General features: G+C 52.0%; 10 protein-coding genes across 10 annotated transcripts; 2 read left to right on the top strand and 8 right to left on the bottom strand.

The window, feature by feature from the left end:
* Positions 1-399: 399 nt before the first annotated feature.
* On the bottom strand, positions 400-1,571 carry CC84DRAFT_1237488 (uncharacterized protein; the record flags this gene model as incomplete). The annotated part of the gene is made up of 3 exons (XM_018183900.1): positions 400-495; positions 551-1,453; positions 1,509-1,571. 3 exons carry the CDS (start codon positions 1,569-1,571, stop codon positions 400-402), a joined length of 1,062 nt encoding a protein of 353 aa, XP_018040975.1.
* A 1,298-nt stretch (positions 1,572-2,869) lies between these two features.
* CC84DRAFT_1256412 (tripeptidyl-peptidase 1 precursor) lies at positions 2,870-4,751 on the bottom strand (the record flags this gene model as incomplete). Its single annotated transcript, XM_018184622.1, has 2 exons — positions 2,870-4,515; positions 4,568-4,751. The coding sequence occupies 2 exons, from the start codon at positions 4,749-4,751 to the stop codon at positions 2,870-2,872; spliced, it is 1,830 nt and encodes a 609-aa protein (XP_018040974.1).
* A 955-nt stretch (positions 4,752-5,706) lies between these two features.
* Positions 5,707-7,525, bottom strand: CC84DRAFT_1256411 (vacuolar calcium ion transporter-like protein /H(+) exchanger). The gene is made up of 4 exons (XM_018184621.1): positions 6,661-7,525; positions 6,307-6,613; positions 6,051-6,260; positions 5,707-6,001 (listed from the first exon to the last, which is right to left on the bottom strand). Exons 1-4 carry the CDS (start codon positions 7,404-7,406, stop codon positions 5,915-5,917), a joined length of 1,350 nt encoding a protein of 449 aa, XP_018040973.1. The 5' UTR covers positions 7,407-7,525; the 3' UTR covers positions 5,707-5,914.
* Positions 7,526-7,895: 370 nt separating this feature from the next.
* On the top strand, positions 7,896-11,056 carry CC84DRAFT_1193992 (uncharacterized protein; the record flags this gene model as incomplete). Its single annotated transcript, XM_018181334.1, has 3 exons — positions 7,896-7,921; positions 8,084-9,083; positions 9,150-11,056. The coding sequence occupies 3 exons, from the start codon at positions 7,896-7,898 to the stop codon at positions 11,052-11,054; spliced, it is 2,931 nt and encodes a 976-aa protein (XP_018040972.1).
* A 1,118-nt stretch (positions 11,057-12,174) lies between these two features.
* On the bottom strand, positions 12,175-14,017 carry CC84DRAFT_1184580 (delta-12 fatty acid desaturas-like protein; the record flags this gene model as incomplete). The annotated part of the gene is made up of 3 exons (XM_018180758.1): positions 12,175-12,262; positions 12,705-13,897; positions 13,949-14,017. 3 exons carry the CDS (start codon positions 14,015-14,017, stop codon positions 12,175-12,177), a joined length of 1,350 nt encoding a protein of 449 aa, XP_018040971.1.
* A 484-nt stretch (positions 14,018-14,501) lies between these two features.
* CC84DRAFT_1161509 (uncharacterized protein) lies at positions 14,502-15,269 on the bottom strand. Its single transcript, XM_018177758.1, has one exon. The coding sequence runs from the start codon at positions 15,233-15,235 to the stop codon at positions 14,687-14,689; it is 549 nt and encodes a 182-aa protein (XP_018040970.1). The 5' UTR covers positions 15,236-15,269; the 3' UTR covers positions 14,502-14,686.
* Positions 15,270-15,347: 78 nt separating this feature from the next.
* CC84DRAFT_1237463 (cytochrome P450) lies at positions 15,348-16,924 on the bottom strand (the record flags this gene model as incomplete). Its single annotated transcript, XM_018183899.1, has 2 exons — positions 15,348-16,817; positions 16,871-16,924. The coding sequence occupies 2 exons, from the start codon at positions 16,922-16,924 to the stop codon at positions 15,348-15,350; spliced, it is 1,524 nt and encodes a 507-aa protein (XP_018040969.1).
* Positions 16,925-17,292: 368 nt separating this feature from the next.
* CC84DRAFT_1139283 (putative benzoate 4-monooxygenase cytochrome P450) lies at positions 17,293-19,018 on the top strand (the record flags this gene model as incomplete). The annotated part of the gene is made up of 4 exons (XM_018176232.1): positions 17,293-17,497; positions 17,551-17,610; positions 17,666-17,721; positions 17,771-19,018. The coding sequence occupies 4 exons, from the start codon at positions 17,293-17,295 to the stop codon at positions 19,016-19,018; spliced, it is 1,569 nt and encodes a 522-aa protein (XP_018040968.1).
* Positions 19,019-19,428: 410 nt separating this feature from the next.
* On the bottom strand, positions 19,429-20,093 carry CC84DRAFT_1213912 (uncharacterized protein; the record flags this gene model as incomplete). The annotated part of the gene is made up of 2 exons (XM_018182588.1): positions 19,429-19,626; positions 19,701-20,093. The coding sequence occupies 2 exons, from the start codon at positions 20,091-20,093 to the stop codon at positions 19,429-19,431; spliced, it is 591 nt and encodes a 196-aa protein (XP_018040967.1).
* A 744-nt stretch (positions 20,094-20,837) lies between these two features.
* On the bottom strand, positions 20,838-21,558 carry CC84DRAFT_1161507 (uncharacterized protein). The gene is made up of 2 exons (XM_018177757.1): positions 21,360-21,558; positions 20,838-21,307 (listed from the first exon to the last, which is right to left on the bottom strand). The coding sequence occupies exons 1-2, from the start codon at positions 21,436-21,438 to the stop codon at positions 20,949-20,951; spliced, it is 438 nt and encodes a 145-aa protein (XP_018040966.1). The 5' UTR covers positions 21,439-21,558; the 3' UTR covers positions 20,838-20,948.
* Positions 21,559-22,318: the final 760 nt, after the last annotated feature.

Genomic DNA, 22,318 nt, shown 5'->3' with positions numbered 1-22,318 from the left:
CTCGAATTTATAGAGTTGCAAACACAGACCAACCGACAGACACGTTTCTACGGTGCCTTTCTGTAATCACATCAGATTGTTCCATGGTCCAGGACCTAAGCGCGCGATTGTCAAATAGTGCTTCGTTCCTTCGCATCGACAAAAGTAGGGTCGCAGGTGGACCGAAAGGGTCAACAAGATCCTGAAATTTATTGAATTGCTCATGCCAGAAATCGAGCATTTGCCATACACCGCAAAAGGGTGTCTCCATTTTCCAGTAGCAGTGATCTGGACTGCTCTTTAGCTTGGGTATATACAACCATTGGGAACCGAAATGGATCGCATCTGTGTGCTTTCCTTTAAGTTCCGTCTCGTTTCGACTTTAACACGTAGTATCGCTCAAACTGTGAAACGATCGTTCTATGCGGCTGCGCTCGCATTTGAAGCGCCACTCGTGCCCGTACCAGCAGTGCCCTGCGTCGAGCCAGCATTCGCCCCGGATCCGGTGAGGGAGCCCTAGCGAGACAATCAGTCTGAGATCCTAGCGTGTAGACTGAGGAGTAGAACTTACCGTAAGACCGCTGAGCAAATTACCAACTCCACCCGCCCCGGAAGCATCTGCTGCTCCCGAAGAATCGCCGTTCGCTCCCGTAACAGCCGCCGCATTCCCACCGTTCCCGCCCGTAAGTCCCCCAAGAAGGCTACCAGTCAGATCGCCAACAGTGCCAGTTAGTCCACTTAGAAGGCCATCAAGCTGCCTCCTCTCGACTTCGCTGAGCTCCTCGACATCGCGGCCAAGAAGTCCACTGAGCAGGCCACCCGAGCTTCCTGCCCCAGCACCCTGAGCAGCACCACCCTGCGCGTTGGCATTAGAGCCCCCAGTGAGCCCACCCGTGACGCCTCCTGCCAGGTTACCGACAGTTCCCGTCAGATCGCCCACAGTGCTTGTCACGCCGCCGAGCAGTGAGTCGAGCTGTCGTTTCTCGACCTCAGTGAGATCTTTGACATCGCGTCCGAGCAAGCCGCTGAGCAGTCCACCTGTGCCCTGCGTCGCCGCACCCGCGGTGTTGCCTACGCCTTTGGCGGCGTTTCCAGCCGTCCCTGTGAGGCCAGAGACGAGGTTGCCCGCAGTGCCAGTCACGTCGCCAACTGCTTGACCAGCGGTGCCGGTGACGCCGGAGAGGACGTCGCCAGTAGTGTTCTTGATTCCGTCGACGACATCTCCAGCTGCGCTTGTGACTCCTCCCGCAACGCCGCCAGCTGCGCCAGTAGCTCCACGCACAACATCGTCTGCTGCACCAGTGACTCCAGCAACGACACCGCCGGCTGTGTTGCCGACACCGTTGACGACATTACCCGCCGCGCCCGTAACTCCACCGACGACATCTCCAGCTGCACCGGTGACGCCGCCAACGAGGTTGCCTGCCGCGCCCGTCACGCCTTGCAGCAGTTGGTCGACTTGGCGCTTGGATTCCTGCAACGATATTAACAACTTCACTATGGCTCATTCCAACATCGCGAAGACATACGATAGGCGCACCCGCAACAAGGGGAATAGCGAAAAGCGCAGCAGCGGAGGCGAAGACCTTCATGATGGAGATGATTGTAAGGGTATTATCTGAAAGAGAGTAGACGTAATGAAGGTACCGCACAGCAGTATGTACAAAGCAAAAGAATGGATGGGAAGCGGGGCCGTCTTGCAAAGAAGCAGATGAGAGGAAGAGAAAGGATGGAAGAAAAAACCCCATGCTCCCACGCCAACCTTTATACAAGCCTTCAAGTTCCGCGCAAAATCGGCGAAGAGACGCCAAAGCCTCTTCTTCTGTGCAGTATCTTCGAGCTGAGTGATTGATCATCCATCATGGACCATACGCAAGACGCCAAGAAGACGATCATGCACTTCCCTCTCCCCTGTCCCACTCCCACGATGTTCGTGATATCTTCCCAATCCAGCAGGCTCGCAGCGGATTGAGCCGTTCGGTGCATCCACAGCAGTGCCTACGCAACCCAGCACGTATTGGTGCCGCAAGAGCCGCACGCGCAACAGGCGATCACGCACTGCCACGCAGCCCCTTCCACCCACCCACGCTCGTCCCCATCCAGCACTCACTCTCTGCACTCCCAGCGTTCTCTAGCACGAGTTGACCTACGGTGCAATCCACACACCCCCGGCACCTCAAGGACCATCCCTCGGCAAGCCACTTCCTCGTCTCCCACGAAGCGCTGCCCGGATGCCTTTGCAAAGAAGCCCAAACGAGATGGAACCACACCCAGCGTACACGATCACCCACAGTATGCCCAAGAAAAACATGCTGCCGCCGCAAGGGCCGCACGACGCCAAACGTCCGACACGTCAGGAATGTCAAACGTGTGGGGCCACGCCGATCGCTGAGGGCCGATCGGAGAATTTATTCATGCATGCATGCGGCAATGGGATTTTCCCAAGGTACGCACACAGGAGGATGACTGAAGTGCTCGCGGTGGAAAAGGCAGAAGGTCGGGGAGGCCTCGTTCTTGCACTCCACTGTCGCATGGTGCGATGCTGGGACGCTGCGATGGCGAAGCGTTGGTATTAGTCCGTCGCAATGCACCGTTGACTATCGTCCGCACATCGCTGCCCGTCTTGTGCGCGTGTGTCTGATCAGCATTTGAAGTGGGTGAAGAGGTAGCGTCAGCGACCATACGTTTCAGTGGCTTGCGCTAGCCTATGTTAATCTAGTGTTGCAAGTTAACTGAGGAAAGCGCTGCCGAATGGTCTCCAATTTTACTGTACAATACTTCACATCATACAGGCCAACTGAAGATAAGTTTATGTCAAAAACGATATTATCAATTGGAAGTAGGCAGGGAGTTAGTCTAGCAACCAGCCCATGCGGCATCCAAAGCAGTTCTAATAACCTACACCCTTGCCCCCAGCCAACTTCACGAGCTCTGGGAAGATTGGGGTACCGAAGCCGGTGATCGGGTCCCAGCCTTTCGTCACTGGGAAGCCCTGGACATTGCAGCCGTAGCTGAAACCGATAGTAATGTCAGTCAGTCCCTTGTAGCCCTTCTTGTACAGCCACGGGTTGAGGTAACCCAGCGTAGGCTTGCCCGACGCGATGAGGGCGTCGTTCACGAGGGCAAAGATGCCAGCAGTGAGCGGTGTCGACGCCGAAGTACCGCTGATGGTGCCTTCAGTGCCATTCCAGAAGTATGCGAAGTAGAGACCCTGCGCGGCGAGGTCCGGGTAGCCGCGGCCGCGGGGGTTGTAAAGGCCCTTGTAGAGGTCCCCAATGCTCTTAACATACTTGGGGACCGCATCCTTTTGCCAAGTGGGCTGCTTGAAGTACTCGCTGAAGCCACTGCCACTGGAGTACAAGTCGCGGAAGACGCCAGAGACGTTGCGCGCAGCGCGGTACGCAGACTCCTCTGGCTCAAAGTTCTTGGTGGCGCCGACAGTCGTGACATAAGGGCAGGACGCAGGGAAGGCAGGAAGGAACTTGTAGGTGTTCTTTCCGTCGTTGCTGTAGCACTTGTTGGTTCCTCCGAGGCCCCTATCCCCGGAGGAAAAGAATAGAGTGGTGCCACGAGCTCCAACGGCGGCGAACTGCTTGCACACGCGCTCGGCGTAGCTGCGGGGTACGGTCTGCTCAGGTTCACCGTACGAGGTGCTGATGATGTTGGGGATAGAGCGCTGCTGGAGAAGCCAGTTGACCCAGACGAGGTACGGCTCGCTATCGTTCTCCACCACAGTAAGGTCCGGGATGAACGGAGGACGGCCGCCGGTAGAGTAACTGACAATGGGAGTCTTGTAGCTGATTCCAGCAATGGCCTGGACATCGAGATTGGCCTCGTGGCTCTTGTCGTCGGCAAGCTCCTGTTCGGTCAAAGGCCCATCGTTCAAGGGACCGCCGTTGATGGAGTAAGTCTTGAAGTCCTTCGCCGAAGACACGGCTTCAGGGCGGTACTTCTTCAGGAACAGCTCGGTGTCGGGCCTGATGGGCACTTCCTCAAGGTAGTTGGTGAAGCCGACGCTATTCTTGTGCGCGGCCTTGGTCTTGTATCCCTTAGTCTTGTAGAGGGTCTGGAAGCACTCTGGCGTGACTGAGCTGACGTTGCACACTTTTGAGATCTCGGTGGGTTCGTATTGGCCGTTGGCCAAGCTCAAGCTGGCAACCTCCTCGTGCACCTTGTCGATGGTCTTGACATAGGTGGCAGCGTTGGCGGCTCCACGGAAGAAGGAAGTAGTCGGCTGGATGACATCAATATGCCCGTGCAGGTGGCGAGGGAGGGACCAGTGCGTGGTGCGAGAGATGATGGACCCATCCTCGTGCTTGTAGTCGTGGTACTCGGTGTCGAGGAGCTTCTCCACGAAGTCAATGGGCAGGTTGACAGTGATCCAGTCCTTGGCCGTGTTGTAGCTGACGTCGCCGACGCCGGCTTCGCGCAGCCAGTCTTCGACCTGATCGCAAGTCTCCTTGGCGGGTCGGACCATTTCGTCGACCTCGTCGGCGCTCAAATGGGCTCCATAGCGCGCATGGTCCGGGTCCGAGACTGCCTATGATCAGCGAATGCAATTGCGTTGATGGTCTGCGGCGTCGCTCACCTTGGTCAAGATGCTTAAGCAACCCATCCATATTGCCCTGCTTGAGGCCAATTTGCAATTGCACCAACTTGTTGCCATTGGCACGGTCGAGCTTGGTCCACTCGCGTGGCGCAAAGTGCGTCTCCTTGACGGCGTAGGGCGAGCGCGCTTGGATTGGCGACGCGACAACCGCGTGCGCAGCCATTGCTGCCGCCAGCAACGCGGACGCGAGCATCTGCATGGTGGACGGAGCTGGTTGCGTGCAGTGCTGAAGCTGATGCCGGCGGAGAGGTAGACCGAGGGACCTCTGGGCAAGAACGCGTAGCCACAGGTCCTTCTTCACCCGGACGCTGGCCACTTTATGTGCTCGCGCCAAATGATGCAATGAGCTTGCAATCAACCCAGAATCCTCTCGCCGCGTGCGCTGACCCGGTTCCCGCGCAATCGCTGTTGGCCTTGCTGTTCATGGCAGGTCTGCAACCAACCGCCACACTGACCCCGCCTCGTATCCCTTGCATTCCAGGCAGGTACCAGGCAGATCAGGAGCCCCCGTTCTTGGTATTGAGCGGTCCATGCTTGTTGGAGCTTGGTCCCGGTCGGTGGTCATTACTGCTGCAGAGCCAAGTCCACCCTCTGGGTATTTGTTTGGTGAACGCCATCGCGCTAGCGCCGCGTCAGGAAGGCGCCAACGACGAGTGGGAATTGCGTCCACACGACCCTGATAACGACACCGTCGAAGCTCCGCGAAGACCCGCGCCGCACTTCCAAGCTTCCTCGGCCGTGCCGTGCGGACTGGGCAGTGTTCATCTAGGTGCTCCTGTGCGAGGGACGCAGGAGAGCACCAAGAGTTGCAGTGGAGCACATCTGAACGCACGGCATGTGGTCCCTGGCAAGCTCGTCTTACTGTGTACACTTCGTTCACCTAGCTTACTACCCACCGACTAGGAACAAGAGGAGTACAGTAAGCTAACGGTTGTGCGACGTCGCGTGCTTGGCCCCATGCCACCCATGCGACCTGCGCACTATGTCCCCAAAACAGCCGTGTCCCGCGACCTGGTCCTTGGACTGGGCCGTGGTATCGCTGCACATAGCGACTAACAATCTTTGCAGGGGATTGCTCACTTGAAAGAATGCCTTTGGCGCCGTCAAAGGCTGTCTAACGTCCATCTCATATTTGATAGTAGATACAGATTCGGAATTACCAGACGGATGGTACATGGTAGCTTATACGCACGGATGTGTGACCATGACGTGTTGCATGGACAGGAGCGACATGGTACAACGCAAAGCGGGAACGAGACCATAGTAAACAGACCCATGGTAGGGGCTTGTAATAGGGATACTCAGTCAAGGTCCCCGAATACCCCGCTACGAAGAATTCGCGAGGCCGTTCGATGTTGCGACGTCTGGGTTGGGGTAATACCACGATGCGACCGCGATGATGATGTAGATGATCTGTCGAAAGGTTAGGCTGCGCAAAACACTATCTCCCAAGCGTACTTACGATCAGAAGAGCGCCCTCGAGATAGTTCGACTCGCCGTCTCGAAGGAAGTTGCCCACCACGACAATGGACAGCACCAGCAGGACGATCATGAAGATCTCAAAGTTCAGATCCATATCCTTGCCCAGCATCCAGCCGACGATGACGACCAAAGGCGCGTTGAAAAGTGCGGTCTGGATCGAGGGACCGATGCAATGGAAAAGAGCAAAGTTCTTGGAAATTGTTAGCGTGGTCAAGGAACAACATGCAGGAGACTACCATTTGCCCATCCCAGGCTTCATCAACCGCCGTGAGATGTTCGGCCGCTTTCTCGACGAGTGGAAGGAGAATCAGGCCGAGGAACTGATCTGGCACACCTGATTCAACGACATCCTCGATCCGCTCAACGAGGAATACTGCAAGCAAGGTGACGAGCACCAGAGACAGTGTTAACGCGACAATGCACTCAGTGAAGGTAAACTTGGGCTTCGCGAGGTCCTCAGAGCGGTCTAGGTCGTGGTGCTCATCGGCTTCGAGAACCTCGTCAAAGATGGAGTGTTGCGAGCGCGCATTGTAAAAGATGAAACTGCGTACTATCAGCTCACGTTGACAAATTTGATGAGCTTTACTTGCATCCCAAAGGCGATTATGAGTAGGACCGATGTCACCTGGCTGATCTTGAGGGTGTTGTATTGCAGTACCGCCTCCGTGAACGTATGATGGCCAATGGCTACCGGCACGGCGGATCCCTTCAGCGCAGTGTAGTATGCGCTCGGGATAAGCAAACCAAAGCCTGCCACGCACAACAGTCCAGTTCCGACTTCGCTAATGGAGGCGTGAAATTTCTGGCTTGCTTGCCGCAGGCCACCCACGTAAAAGCACGCACCCAAGCAGAGCAGTAGGTTGGTCAAGATGGACCCAAGGATTGCTGCTTGGATCACTGGAATCAGGTTGCCATGCTCTGATGAACCCTCCGCAGAATTGTGCTTGACAAGGAGAACCAGAAACAGGATGATCTCGACGATGGAGCCAAAGGATGTCTCGATGAGGATCCCAGACACTTTCGGCATCTTTCGCGCAAACTCTTGGCCCGCAAATCCCAGCAGGTTCGCTACTGGAATCATCGCAATATAGCTGAACGCAAAGACGAGGAGAGGAAGCCCCGGCGTGGCTAACTTCAGGGTAATTGCCACGGGCACGAACAGCCATAGAAGGTTCACATATTTCGCTATCGTAGAACCACTCCGCCATGAAACATTGAGAAAGTGGCCCAGATGAAAGCCACGTCTTCCGCTCTCGCCGTCAGGGTGGACATGGGCAGGCACGATGCGGTGTAGCAAAGGCGTGGATTCCGAGCTGTTCAGGTGGTTTGAAGGCATGTTGGCCACTTCCCGCGGGTGCGAGCTAATTGGGATGAGCACACAAGGATATCGATCCTATATGGGATTGCTGTGATGGGACGTGAAGTAACAATTGGCAGAGAAAGGGTCGTTGTTCATGGACGCGTCGCCAGCTCTCGCAAAATTGCGGGGGCGGGGGCTGGGCAACCCGGCTTCCTTGGCCAAAGATCGCGGAAGCTTGGTATTCCCTTCTTCTATCGCATCTTGTCGCGTCGCATGACCCCGACTATGAAGACTACGACTTTGAGCCTCATCGATGGTATGTTCCTCAAGACGGGTGTGTTGCCAACAGGGGAACATGACGCGCTCCCTGCCTCGGCAATTCGGTGCGATGATGCCCCTGCCATGCGCAATCCCCGCAGCCATCATCCCCAGGTGCCCGGACCCTTGCTGTAAGGGCAATCTTCCGGAAGCTCTCCCGCCGGTAAATTCAAAGACCGTCAATAATAGCTCTGCGCCAACAGGAACATGGAGATGATTTGCGCCGTCTACCAGTTCCTTAGGGGATAGCACCGAGCACGCGAAGCCCTGAGTTGCCTCCTCGGATGTACAAGCATCATATATAGAAAGGCACAATGGTACGCTTTCTAGTGCTTGATTACCGCAATTCGCCTCTCCCCGCAAGAAATCATGCGGTTTTTGCGACTGCTCGCAAGCCTCTCGAGCGTCCTGGCCGCAGTCAGCGCAATTGACAATGGGCTCCAGAAAGATGTCACCTGGGATAGCGGCAGTCTTCTCGTTGATGGCGAGCGCATCATTGTCATGAGCGGGGAGTTCCATTATCAGCGCCTGCCCGTGCCAGAACTGTGGCTTGATGTTTTCCAAAAGTTCAAAGCCAACGGGATGAACGCTGTCAGCATATATTTCTTCTGGTCTTATCACTCCGCATCGAAGGGAACGTACGATTTCACCACCCCGGGCAAGGACATCCAACGTCTGTTCGATCTGGCGAAAGAAGCTGGGCTTTACGTAATTGCGCGCCCCGGCCCCTACTGCAATGCGGAAACCAATGGAGGAGGATTGGCCCTATGGGGCAGTGATGGAAGTATGGGCAGTCTCAGGACGTCTGATGAGACATACCATCAGGCCTGGTCGGAATGGATTGCCGAAGTGGGAGCTATCATAGCGAAAAACCAAATCACCAATGGCGGCCCGGTCATTCTCACTCAGGTTGAGAATGAGCTACAAGAGACTAAGTATGATCCGAACAACACCCTTGTCAAGTACATGATACAGATTGAGGATGCCTTCAAAGAAGCTGGCTTGATCGTGCCGACTTCACACAACGAGAAGGGCTTCCGGAGCAAGAGCTGGTCGTCGGAGTACAACAATGTCGGCGGCGCAGTCGACATCTATGGCCTTGACAGTTATCCCGGTGGCATGAGCTGCACCAACCCTAACTCAGGATTTAATCTACCCTACACCTACTACCAGTGGTTTCACGACGTGTCGCCTTCTCAACCTCAGTATCTTCCTGAATTCGAAGGTGGATACTTTCAGCCTTGGGGAGGATACTTCTATGACACGTGCCAGGCAGAGCACAGTCCCGAGTTCGCCGACGTATTCTACAAGGGCATCGTTGCACAGAGGGCTACGCTTCTCAATCTTTATGTCGCCTTTGGTGGCACTAACTGGGGCCACAGCGGTGCACCAGTGGTACGTGCTTCCTACACCATGTCATGGCCCCGATCGACTAGGTCCATCTTCTGACAATTTATTCAGGTTTATACCTCTTACGACTATTCTGCGCCATTGAGGGAGACGCGCGAGATACAAGACAAGTTCAAGCAATATAAACTGTTGACTTTGTTCACCCGCGTGAGCGAAGGTTTGGCGAACACCGTAATGGAAACCAACGGCAGTGCCGTTGCAACAGGCAATGCTGATCTGTGGACCTGGGTGCTAAAGAACAAGGAAACCAGTTCAAGGTTCTACCTGGCCCAGCACAATGTCACGAACTCGCGCTCGATAACTGATTTCTCTATCACGGTCAGTACTTCAGGAGGCAACGTCACCATCCCTGACTTGCAGCTTGCTGGTAGGCAAAGCAGATGGATCGTGACCGACTATTCGATCGGAAAGGTGACATTATTATATTCTTCTGCAGAAGTATTGACGTATGGTACCTTTGATCGGCCGGTTGTCGTATTTTACCTCCGGGAAGGCCAGACCGGACAATTTGCCTTCAAAGACGCTGAGAAAGTCACTTTCAAGACCTACGGTGCAGAGTCGGGTATCAAGGCCACAGAATCCGGAGATGGTTTCACGTACACCCAGGCCAAAGGTTCGACCGCTGTTCTCTTTTCGAACGGTGTGTTAGCCTACTTTGTCGACATCCCCACGGCCTGGACCTTCTTTGCCCCTTCCACCACATCAAGCCCAACAGTAAAACCCGATGAGCAAATCTTTGTTTTCGGTCCTTACCTCGTTCGATCGGCGAGGCTCCATGGCGATACTGTCAATATCGTTGGCGACAATGCAAACTCTACAACAATCGAAGTTTACGCAGGAAAAAAGGCTAACACGATATCTTGGAATGGGGATAAGATCAAGACTACAAAGACTGCTTACGGATCGCTCACTGCCAGCATTACCGGCGCCGAAGACCGGCAGATCTCTCTTCCAGCTCTGACTGACTTCAGAGCCGCTGATTCGGTTCCTGAGGTGTCGCCGTCTTATAACGATAAGAATTGGATTGTAGCGAATAAGACCACGACATTGAGTCCTGTAAAGCCTCTGACGCTCCCGGTCCTTTTCAGCAGCGATTATAAATTTTATACCGGTGCAAAGGTATACCGTGGCTATTTCTCCGAAAAAAATGTCACAGGTGCGAATATCACTGCTCAGGGGGGTGTGGCTGCCGGATGGAATGCTTGGCTTAACGGGCAATTCGTCGGTTACCACCCCGGTAATGTCTCACTTCAGTCAACTACGGGTACCTTCTCCTTCAAGGGTGTGAATCTGACCGATAACAACGTCTTGACAGTAGTCACGGACTACACCGGTCACGATCAGACTTCCACCGGACCTGCAGGTGTCGAGAACCCGCGCGGACTTCTTGGTGCCCAGCTCCAGGGAGGAACCTTCAGCCAGTGGAAGATTCAAGGAAATGCCGGCGGGGAGAAGAATATTGACCCCATAAGAGGACCTATGAACGAAGGAGGCCTCTACGGCGAACGTCTCGGATGGCACCTACCCGGCTTCGATACGTCGAAGTGGACCAAGGCCAGCCCCGTCACAGATGGAGTAAAGGGTGTTGGTATCAAATGGTTCACTACTACATTCACGCTGGACATTGATAGGGACCTCGACGTACCGCTTGGGATCGAGGTCGGTGCTCCATCGGGAACAATTGCGCGAGTGCTCCTTTTCATCAACGGTTATCAATACGGCAAATTCGTCCCTCACATTGGGCCTCAGACAAGATTTCCTATTCCCCCAGGCATCATCAACACGCGTGGGAAGAACACGCTGAGTGTGGCTCTGTGGGCTCAGACTGAGGCCGGCGCTAAGTTGAGCACCCTTCAGCTGATACAGTATGGGAAGTACCAGAGCGGGTTCGGCTTTGACAAGATTGATGGCAAGGCTCTGCAGCCGTCTTGGAAGGACAGGAGTCAGTACGCGTAGTCGCAGTCAGTTTCGATCAATAGATCCCTTCGTGTTCCAGTATTGATGCTCGATAATTATCTGTATGCGACTAACGACATCCCGATGTGGTCTTTGCTGTACCAGTCGATACCCGTGCTCAATTTAACATGGTTTTCCTACTAATATTGGAACATCTACTGCCGTGGGTCTTGGAACACATCGTGATGCTGACCCTAGTACACTGGTATCCACAACAAAAGGATGTGGAGGCGAGCATGGTGGTTGCTGGTTCAATGCGGTCTTCCTGTCGCATTACAACATGGGCGCCCATTTGCAATGTACGTTCGACGCCGGGCCAACACATCGAGTGCTAATTGTCCAGAAGCCTCGAAGACTGTGCCTTATAGCGACCAAAACTAGAAGATTACAGCGATTGCGATCCGAATACACAAGTCGATTATGCCATCGCCATGACAGAGCGCTGCATCATAGTCAAGAGCATCTATCGCAGGAGTTTTGGTCCTGTGTCCAGGAAACACAAAAGACATGAGGTTTCCGCCGAAGCAGACAGAAAGTTGGCGACTTCGTCTCTGATGCTACAGCAGCATCTTCACCTTCGTCCAACGTTGAACTTGGAATTGTGGCCCGCTACACTGCATCCTGTGTACAACACTGCTCTGCTACTGTTACATCGCCCGAGGCCACTCGTTTCTAATCCTGCATCACCTTCTGGAGTTCCGACCTCTCACGATGCAGACATATCCTCTGCCGCTGCAGGAGTAATCCAGATAAACTTTGAGTCTTTCTATCACCGAGGACAACTACCATCTGTCTGAATGTTTGGTGTTACAGCGCTGTTTACGACAACGATACAGCTAAATGTGGAAGCACCGTTTGCAAATCCGCTGGTGGCTCTCGCTGGAGTTAGGAGATATGATTCCGCCATGTATTTGATGAAGAGCTTACCACAACAATGGCCAATTGCAGGGAGTATACTTTCATTATTTGGGCACAGCGACTAGCTGAAATCCCAAAACTACATGGAGCGGTCGAATTGAGAACGATTCGATCAGAGGCCGATTCTTCGAAAGATATGACAGCGCTGGCTTCGCCTGGTAAGACAGTACGAACAAGTCTTGACCATAAAAAAGAGGGGTTCTTAGCTACTCAGGCTGTCATGGAGGGAGTGACGACTAGCGTGCCCTGCCGTCGATACAGACGTCCCTGGAGCACCGGGGAATGCATTTCTGGAATATTAGATCAAAATGTATTGGCAAGAACCACTCGATTCCGGCACGCATGGTGTAATTGGAGTCTAACGACTGAATATGACAAGATTATGGGACAAGGTTATGGGCGAGAACGACTTAGTACCACACATACTCTCATTTGATATTTTGCACTTTGTACTCGACAATTGGAGCGTTCAAAAGAGTGAGATTTTTCCTTGACACACAAGCCGGATTGCAACGCAGGAACAAGTTCAATGCGAATTTAGACAAGAGGGTGTATGTGTCAGCGCCGATGCTTCCCTAAGACACATCCAGTTTGTGCCCGATTTTCCGCCCCCTTCATAGCGCCAATGTTACAACCATCAACCTTCAACCTCAGGAACAACTCAGCTGTTTACTCTTCCCCTCCCGAAGCTTCGACGTGGCGGCCAGGAATGGCGCTTTCCGTTGATGGTACTCAGGAGCGGGACTGATCCCTTTCCTGTACCATAAAGCTCGCTTTTCTCTGCCATTGCCATCTCCGATACCAAAATGTCTATCTCTGGCCGCATCTTCTTCTACCCATTGACAGTCCCGGAACGATGTCTTCAGGTCGTTGTACGTGAACGTCCCTCGGCCATGATAGTGAGCGCCTAGCAGCGGTATAATCGCCTTGCTCGCAGTGCGACTGTAGTAGTGCGGAATAGAAGAGAAGAGGTGGTGGGTTACATGGTCGCTGGAGATGTGGTGGAAAAAATGGGTGCCGATGATACCAAAGTCGCGGTCGATGGTAGCGGTCGCGCCTCGAAGGAACGTCCAGCTGTCTGCGGTGTACTTCGGAACATCCGGATGTGTATGATGCAAGAAAGTGATCATGACGATGAAATGATTGACTACACACCATGGCACAACGTAGACCCAGAACAGCAACTCGAAACTCCCTAGGTATCGATAGAGAACGTAGAGTCCGGAGATGGTCGAGAGACAGCCAATGTCACTAAGAATGATAGCTGTGACCTCACTGTCCCGAAACATACCTCCCCACGGGTCGAAGTGGGAGTATCGCCAGACTGACAGGCCTTTCTTGACGACAGCCGTGTCAGGGGTGGTGATGTTGGATAGGATGTACCAGTTCCATCCAATCAACTGTTGGAGTATGATCCGCAGGGTTAAAACGACTGGCGCATCCTCTCCTACCTCATCAATCTTGTCCAGGGCAGCACCGATCTGGCGAGCGTATTCGCTACGCTGAGGGGGGACGTAATTCAAATCTCTCTCAATGTGATTGGCATAAATGTGGTGGCGGCGGTGACTTGACTTCCAGCTGAAATATGGCGCGAGCAGGAACGAGTGTAGAACGAACCCGACGGTATCGTTAAGAAGCGGAATCTTTGAGAACCCGCTGTGGCCAGCATCGTGAGCGATCACCCACAAGCCCGTCCAGACAATTCCCTGGCATACACCGTAGCTGCAGACAAGTGTATAGTAGAGGAGACTGGACTGCTCGACCTGTGGCAAGGTGAGGCAGTACCAAAGTGTGCTGAGCAGGATAGCGGAATACGAAATATCTCGGATGAGATAAAAGAAGGACCAGAAGAGCGAAGGCTCAAAGCAATAGCTCGGAATAGCGGTACGTAGTTGTCTGATGCTTAGCTCATTGCTGTTGAGGGTCTACCCATTTGAGTCAGTTGTTGGACGTGTCAGCACTTTTGCGATACCTACTCCAGCGTCGAGCAACTCAGATGGGTGCGGCTCTTTGTGGGTATTGAATCCGGTTCGTTCGGTTTCCATGTCCCCACGTAGTCGATGTGATTCGCGACTGATAATGTTCATCTCAATGGTTTAGACAAGCTTGTTTTTATGGTGGAGCATTGGTGATAGAGATTCACATCCAAGTTAATATTTAATAGGAATGTGCCTTTGACGGAAGCCGCTTGCTTAGTTGAGCCCGAATGCCATTGGTCCCGGTGTTCATGTTGCACCACATGCAATACCACATGAATCACTGCAGAACCACTTTCAGGCCTCCAACGCATCTGACACACCGATTAATTGTCTACTGCAGGCGACAGGGTATGTACAGATCCGCTAGCTCAGGCTTGATCGCAAGGTCTTGTTCGGCGACTTAGCTTAGCTGTCTTATTGGGTAGCTGTGCTGACCGAGTCTTAATCGACACTCCTCTCTTCAACACTACCAGGATACTTGAAAAATGTTCTTTGTGTTGACTCAGCCACTCACATATACGGCGGAGTTGCCGGCAGTGAAGGATCAGATGCACGCTCGCGGATTAAGCGAAGAGCGCCCAAGTTCCGACGACAAAGGATTCGTGCAGGATGGATGGGGCAATAAAACGCAATGGATACGCGCAACGCCACCAAATCAAGATAATCGGATTGTAATTTTTGATACGACACGTAGGCACCCAGAGCTAGTGGAGCAGATGCCGCGAATGCCGTTAGCTACGTCTGCGGCGTGAGTTGTTGAACCAATGTAAGCAGCTTCCCTTCGATTTCCGCCAAAGCATGCCTTGCAGCATCCACATCCACCTCAGTACTACCAAGGAATGTAGTCGGAAGTGTGACGATCATCTTTGTTCTCTTCCGATCCAGCTCTTCAATAAAGCAGCAGTCAAGCGGGATGTGCAACGCCGCTTGGATACTGTGCTGTAGGACCGGCAAGGCAAACAACGGGTTACCGAATGTGAACCGATGAGCACGCTGCAGAGGTTTCCCATGAATCGTGAAGTGTCGCATCCAGCCTGCGTGATTATACTCCGCGAAAAGGACAAATCCCGACGGAGATCCAGAAGCTTCCACCGCTTGCGATATTTCTTTGTCCTTGGTTGCGGCACGCATACGAGAGATGTCAAGCAGTGGGACTTGAAGACGAAATTTTTGGATGATCGTGTCATAGGTGTCGTTGAAGTGACAGCTCAGTTTCGTAATAGTGGTTGAAGTGGCGGTGTATTCACAAGCAAGCTGCGGTTTCGCTGTGGGGTGATGCGCCATGGCGGTCAATGATTGAGTGAAGAAGCCTCCGCTCGGAAAGGTTGCTCAACAAGCGTTGCTATCTACCCCTTGTTATAGCCGAAACGCTACACTAATCCCATGCCACATCTAACTACTCGCGAGTACGGATGTGTAACCGAGGACCCCGACTTTGGCCCACATAACAATCTCGAATAACGTAGTCCACATTGCACCCCTCCGATCTGTTCAAGGTGATATCAAGATGATAGATCAGCATAGCAACAACAAACGACATTTCCATGTATGCAAGCTGTTTTCCGGGACACCCGAGAGGCCCAGAGCTAAAAGCGATGAGCCTCGGCTGGCTTCTTTGATTGAAGGTGCCGTCATCCTGAAGCCATCTTTCGGGTTCAAACTGATTGGGATTCAACCAGATGTGGGGATTACGCTGTAGAGCATAAGCCGAGACTCCCAGATTGGTGCCTTCTGGATACCGGACTCCATCAATCACGGTACCGCCACTTAGCGCCTCCCGTTGGAGGTGGCCTGCAGTAGGTGGGCATAAGCGTAATGCCTCATTGATGCATGCCCGGAGGTATGGAAGTGCTGCCAGTCGTCGATAAGACATGTCCTCGATGGAGAGGAATTCTTTCTGTATCTCCCCGGCGACTTTCTCCAATTTATCTTCATGCGTCGTCAGGTAGAAGATAATTGCTGCAATTGCGATGGAAGTAGTGTGGGTTCCAGCTATCATGAGTAACACGCTCTCTGCACCAAGATCTCCCATTGAGAAACCCTCTCCAGTTTCTTGATCTCGAGCCTTGAGAAGGTATTGAAACATGTCTTGCGAGACGGGCGCGTCCTTGTCCGAGGCTTTACCCATCTTCATTCGCCACATCAAAGCTGCAACGCAGAACTCTCGGAAGTTTGAATTCTCCCGCACAAAAAGCCGACCTAACTTATTTGTTAGGCTATTTTTGAAGAGCAGGTACCGGAGTAAGTGGGTCCACGGGTGATAGCCGAGCATGTACCAGATCCGGGTCGTACGCGGAAGTAGTTCAGTCACGTACCGGTCCCTCTCCGAATATCTTAGTCCAAAGTCTTTCCCATAGCAAAGATCACCAAGGATGTCAAAGATAATATAGTTGGCCCAAGCTGCAAAATCAACGGTACGGCTGCCCTTACCTTCCGTCACGAGATAGTCCAGCCACTCCTTGGTCAAGCGTTTGATCCTGCACTCGTAATCGCGAAGTGCTCTCTCGGAAAAGGCATGAGCCAATATCCGTCGTTTCAGCGCATGTCGGACCTTGTCGCGGGCAGTAAAAGTGCTCTCAAAACCTCCTGCAGAGTCTTTGACGCACTGATACCAGTCGCCTTTACGGACGTTGGCCTCTCTCGATGTATAGATGTTTTCCACGGCCGCCAGGGTGTTGAAAGACATTGAATCTGGACTGAAACGCACAGCTGATCCATATTTCGAATGAAGTCGTAAAAGCCATATATGGCGATCGCCTTTTGCAGCATGGTACCAATTTGGCCATCCAGAGATGCGTGAAAACAGTGGTCCTGGATGTTTAGCTAGTGGATGTAGAATAAGCTTGTGCGCGACAGTGCACGTAACCTGCAATAAGTGAGTATAGTCTCGCATACTGTTGTCTCGCAATATAGTCTTACCACTGTAATAATCGACAAGGCGAGAACAGTGAAGACCTGCTCATGCATAATCATGATGAGTGATGATAATGTCATATCTCGGTGTATCTGATCGTTGCATTTGTAATTGGACTTTCAAGTAGAATCAGCCTTCCCTTTGTACAAGGCGCTACTCATGCACGAGCTGTGAACTATACCTAGCTGGCAGGTGCCGCGTCCCCGCAGTGAACACGAAGACCCCACGATCATGGGTCAGCTTACACAGCAGCTAACACTAGCTCCAGCCTAGTTCCATTCAGTAAATGATCACTTGGGCGCGCTCAGCTCCTCATGCAGGGTTCATCGAATGTCCTTTGTTATCGATAGCCGCTCTGTTGCACCTGGCGAGTTCATATTTCTGCTCCATCGCTCCGCCGCGAATGAGCACCACTTCCAACAAAGCCATGGGTTCCACGCTCCTTTTTCTCACTTATGCGGTGTTCGCAACTATAGCGTATACTTTGTTCGTCTGTATTGGACGAGTTTACTTCCATGCTTTCGCACACGTTCCTGGCCCAATCTTAGCGAAGCTTACGAACGCGTACAGCGCTTATCATGCTGCGAAGGGGGACACGCATGTTATGATACAACGTCTTCACGAGCAATATGGTACGAGGTTCCGTGTCAAAGCCGTGGCATCACAATTGCTTATCTATTTCCAGGGCCTGTGGTCCGGTATGGACCGGACAGGATTCTTTTCAACAGTCGAAAATCGATGGAAGGTAAGAACCGATCGATTGGGCAAGGTTTCGTATTTGTTCTCACAACTAGCTTCAGAGATATATGGCCGCCATGAAAACCTTTTCAAGGGCAGAGCATATGATGCCATGAGGGTACTTTATTTTCTCCAGGACCAGAGAGCTTTACTGAGATTTGATCCAGGTACAACCGCTTCCTAGCGTGTTCAACGCTGCAAGCAACGAACTTCACTCCAGGCGGAGGAAAATCATCTCCCAAGGCTTTTCTGAGCAAGCAATGAGAGCGTCGGAATCGAAAATTCTGAGACATGTTGGGAATTACTGTGATGTCCTGTTTGAACCATCAAATGGCAAGGATTGGGGTGAAGCACGAGAGACGACGCAATGGAGCGCCTTCTTTGCCATCGATCTCATTGCGGACCTTACGGTTGGAAGATCTACGGCAATGTTGACAAGTCCTGATAATCGGGTCTACAATCCGGCACGCAAGGCCAATTTCGTTCGCATGGGGCTTGCTATCCAATGGCCTGAGGCATTTTGCAGCGGCATGGTAAACCCGATCAAAGTAGGTGAAGTTCTTTTCCCCAAGATCGCGAAGCTGGGAAAGGAGTGGCATATGCTCTTGGGCTCTTGGATTGCTTCACGCTTGACGGAGCTTAGGTCAGAAAAGGCAACTGGTGAAAGCGACATGATCACGGCAATCGCTCAATACAGAGACCCTGATTCGGGTGAAGGTCTTAGCGATGGTGAGCTAACGGCCGAGATGACTACTCTACTCATTGCCGGAAGCGGTACTATCACCACTGGTATGACGAGCCTTCTCTGGTATTTGTCCCGGTATCCGGACGAGTATCAGAAAGCGGTCCAAGAAGTGCGTAGCATCTTCAAAAAGCCTCAAGATATTGGGATGAACAGCAGATTGAGCAGATGCACCTATCTCAAGGCCTGTTTGCAAGAGGCTATGCGGGTCTCCCCAGCTCCTACTGCGCCACTCTACCGTGAAGCTGGCCCGGGGGGTGCATCCGTCTGCGGGATCTATGTCCCGGAAGGCTACGAAGTCGCCACCTCAATCTATGCTTTGCATCACAACGAAGCGCATCACCCTGATTCTTTCAGGTTTGACCCCTCAAGATGGCTGCAAGATAACGAGAAGGTTGCAGCCACGAAAGCGGCATGGGCACCATTCTCTGTCGGTGACCGGAACTGTGTGGGCATGACATTAGCCACAAATGAAGTCTTGATTACAATGGTAACTATCCTTTGGCACGGCGATTTCAGGATTGCAGATGATGCAAAGCTGGCTAGCATTGGCGCTGGCAGTTCGCGTCTTGGACCTGGGAGGCAAAGGGAAAAGGAGTTTCAATTGTACGACACCTTCGGTGCTTCAACCGATGGACCTTATCTCCAATTCAAGCGGAGAGAGACTATATAGTTCTCTATGAATAATCCATCAATCCGAATTCTTCAGTATCAAGATCATTACAACTACATACATACGTCTTCCTCCAAATGCCACTGAAGAATCTCGTGAAGGAAATTGCCTCTGACCCATGGAAAGGTGGTACAAGAACTTTTGCATGGCACAATATTATAACTAGGTTTAAACAGGGTGCAATGCGAATTATATCAAAAATTCAATTGGAAATTCCGAAAGATACGCACGATGAGTAAGTAACTACATAAGAGTCCCTATGACTTGATTTAGGCCTCGTTACTCTACAAGCAAGACAATGCCCCCTTAAATAGTCAGGTAAAAATGGGATGTGCAGTCCTACTCTCTCGTTGGAGAGGAATCCAGCAACCTAGGTCAACTTATGCGTTCATGCAAGTACCCTAATTCATCTACTTCGAGTACTCGAACTGTATGTCCAATGAATCGATCGTGGCGGTTGCAACTTGTGTTCCAGCAGGTAAAAGCCTCAACAAAATGTCGATGTTGGCTACCCCACCTCCGTAGGCTGACGTTATGCCTGGAGATGTAGATGTGTCGACCCAGTTGCCTCCGGATGGGTTCGACGGAATGCTATTGCTCACATCGGACTAGTGTTTTGCGTGTGAGCAGTATACCTTGTTTGTTGATGTCACGTGGCTTGGAAGAAATAGGGCCGTCTTACCGTCTTACCGCCCACAGTATACGCCACCTTGTAAGTTCCACCATCGTTCTCCACGTAGCCCCGAACATTCGTTGCTTTGTTTATGGTGTACTTCCACTTCGAGTCCAGCTGTAGATCGAGCGTAATCACGCAACGTTTTGTCTTGTCGATTTGGGTGCTATCCACGATCATATTGTCGAATCCCACTGTAGCTCCGTCGCCAATACCGAGAACGAAAGACGCTGAATTCCCCGAACAACCTGTTCCACTCGCGGTGACGGATTTCAGAACCACATTTGCCTCCGGTGGTGCGCGTGCAACGATTGCTTTAGCGACACGGTGGACTATTGGGGTTGTCGTTGGGAGTGCAACCGCAACGGCGGGCAAGAAAGCGGCCAGCGACTTGAAGTACATGGTGTTATTGACTGGGAATAGCCCCCTTGGTTGATCTGTTGCTGTTGCTGCTACACGAGCCGTCCCCAGTCTTATAGAAGTCCAGTTACCCGGCATATTTTAGCTCGGGATATACACGGAGATCTAGATGAGGGCGCATTTACCAGATCTTGTTATGTGTAAGGCTCACTGCAGCGGCAAATATCGATACGATGCTAGGCATATTGTGACGCCAATATTTACCATCCTGGCGGGTCACTTACGAACTTCACGTCAGCCCTGCGTTGCAACACTGCCCCTCCATCTGGTCGTTCCGGATTTGATGCATGGCACTAATTTAATCATATGAGTTATATATATATCTGGTCGTGTGGAAAAGCTATTCACATATGGTTCCCGAAATTTAACATCTTAGTACACTCAGGTAAGGAGAAAGTAGGCACTGACCTTGAGTTTGCTTCTGAAACAAAGTTCATGTATGTAAAGATCTGAGTGGGTACCGAGTATCCTGAGTATTAAACCGATGTATCGAAATAATAAAGACTTCACTCGGTGAACGTGTATGTTTTGACCAGTTCCTCGGAAACAGAGAAGTGTAGTCAATAGTTCTGCTCTAGCGTGATCCGAAGGTTTTGCATATTTTAGCCGCTATATAGAGTGAGAGTGAAGGCGCTAGTCCTGATTGAGACATGCATCCGACTCGCCTGGGCTTCTCTGGCCCATGGAATATGATGGAAAGGTTTCACACGCCATAAAGTTCTCAAAAACCCGGTCTTGCATTACGTACAGTCTTAGAGCTCATGTTGTATTTACATTACAGCAGTGATAACACTTGCTGAGGGCCTTGATTTAGAAGAGCTTGCTCCTCACAACTCTCTAGTTGTCGGGCTCGTCTGGGATCTCGAAATCGTCCTCGTCCTCAGCCACGGCCCTCTTGGTATCAGGCTCGTCCGGGATATCGAAGTCGTCATCATCAACAGTTATAGCCCTCTTGGTATCCGGCTCGTCTGGAATTACGAAATCATCTTCGCTATCTATCAAGACTGCCCTCTTAGTATCAGGTTCGTCGGGGATATCAAAGTTGTCTTCGTCATCAACAGATATGGCCCTCTTGGTATCTGGTTCGTCTGGGATCTCGAAATCATCATCTTCAACAAGGCCACTGCCCTGGGCGCCACGCTTGTCAACTATAGGTGCCTTGATGTCGAGAGAAGGGCCAGACCGAACGGCGATGGCTAAGTTGGATCAGCTTCAATCTAGCGCTCTCCAAATCTGAGAAAAACATACAATCACCCTCAATTGCTATAGGTGAAGCTGATACCAGGCCAGCCAGGGCTGCAAGTGCCAGAGTCCGATAGAACTGCATGTCGACAGGAGTTGGAGTGTTGATTTTGCGAGCGCGCGAACAAAGAAAAAGTTGAAATGATTCTACAAATTGATGAACGTGAATAGAAAATAGTGTTCGAATGAAGAGCGAGGATCAACCTGCACTGCCGCAAGAAAGAGACAATGCAGCTGTTCTTTATGAGTCTAAGGGAGTGCTCGCCCGTAAGTTTGGGTTGGTGGTCAAAACATCCTCAAGCACCTTTTGAAACAGGAATGTCCCCAAAACTATGTGCTCTTCTCTACGGGAAGGGAGATCCCGCTGTGAGCGTGGGTAGCATGAAGCGGGGCATGGTGTCGGGGCACCTGGGCTCCAACAAGCTGACACTCGAATATATGATGACACGACGTTGGGATTGCCGTCCATCTGGGCCATAGCACGCCTCGAGAAACACCTAACGATCCAACGTGTGCGAAAAGTGTAGCATCTAAGGTATGAAACAGTGTTAAAACTTTCCTTATACGGTGCTAGCGGAGGCTTAGCGGTGCTTGTCGCGCTAGGCAAGACGAGATCTCACGCAGCACGAGTCACGACATCCGCTTATGCCATCGCCAACATCATGACCGCCATCTTTCGTCCGTGTCGTAAACAAGTCACTGTCATGAACTTCGCGATGGGTAGGCTGCGGCTGAGCTTGATTCGCACAATCATAGCAAGCGTGCACGCCTTTACTCCAGGGTTTAGAGCTCCAGACGACCATACCTAGGCATCTACACGTTGCGGTCTAACATCATACATCCTATATTCCCATGAGCATAAGCAGCGCAATCAATTTGTGACGACGCGACGAATTCACCTGCGGCATCGTTGACACTTGGACATCGCAAGCGAAACCCAGGTACGTCTATACGGTAGTGTAGGG

Source organism: Paraphaeosphaeria sporulosa (assembly GCF_001642045.1).
Source record: "Paraphaeosphaeria sporulosa strain AP3s5-JAC2a unplaced genomic scaffold CC84scaffold_2, whole genome shotgun sequence".
Taxonomy (NCBI): Eukaryota; Fungi; Ascomycota; class Dothideomycetes; order Pleosporales; family Didymosphaeriaceae; genus Paraphaeosphaeria; species Paraphaeosphaeria sporulosa.
Note: the sequence above shows the minus strand (reverse complement) of the source record. Positions and strands in the feature narration are given on the sequence as shown.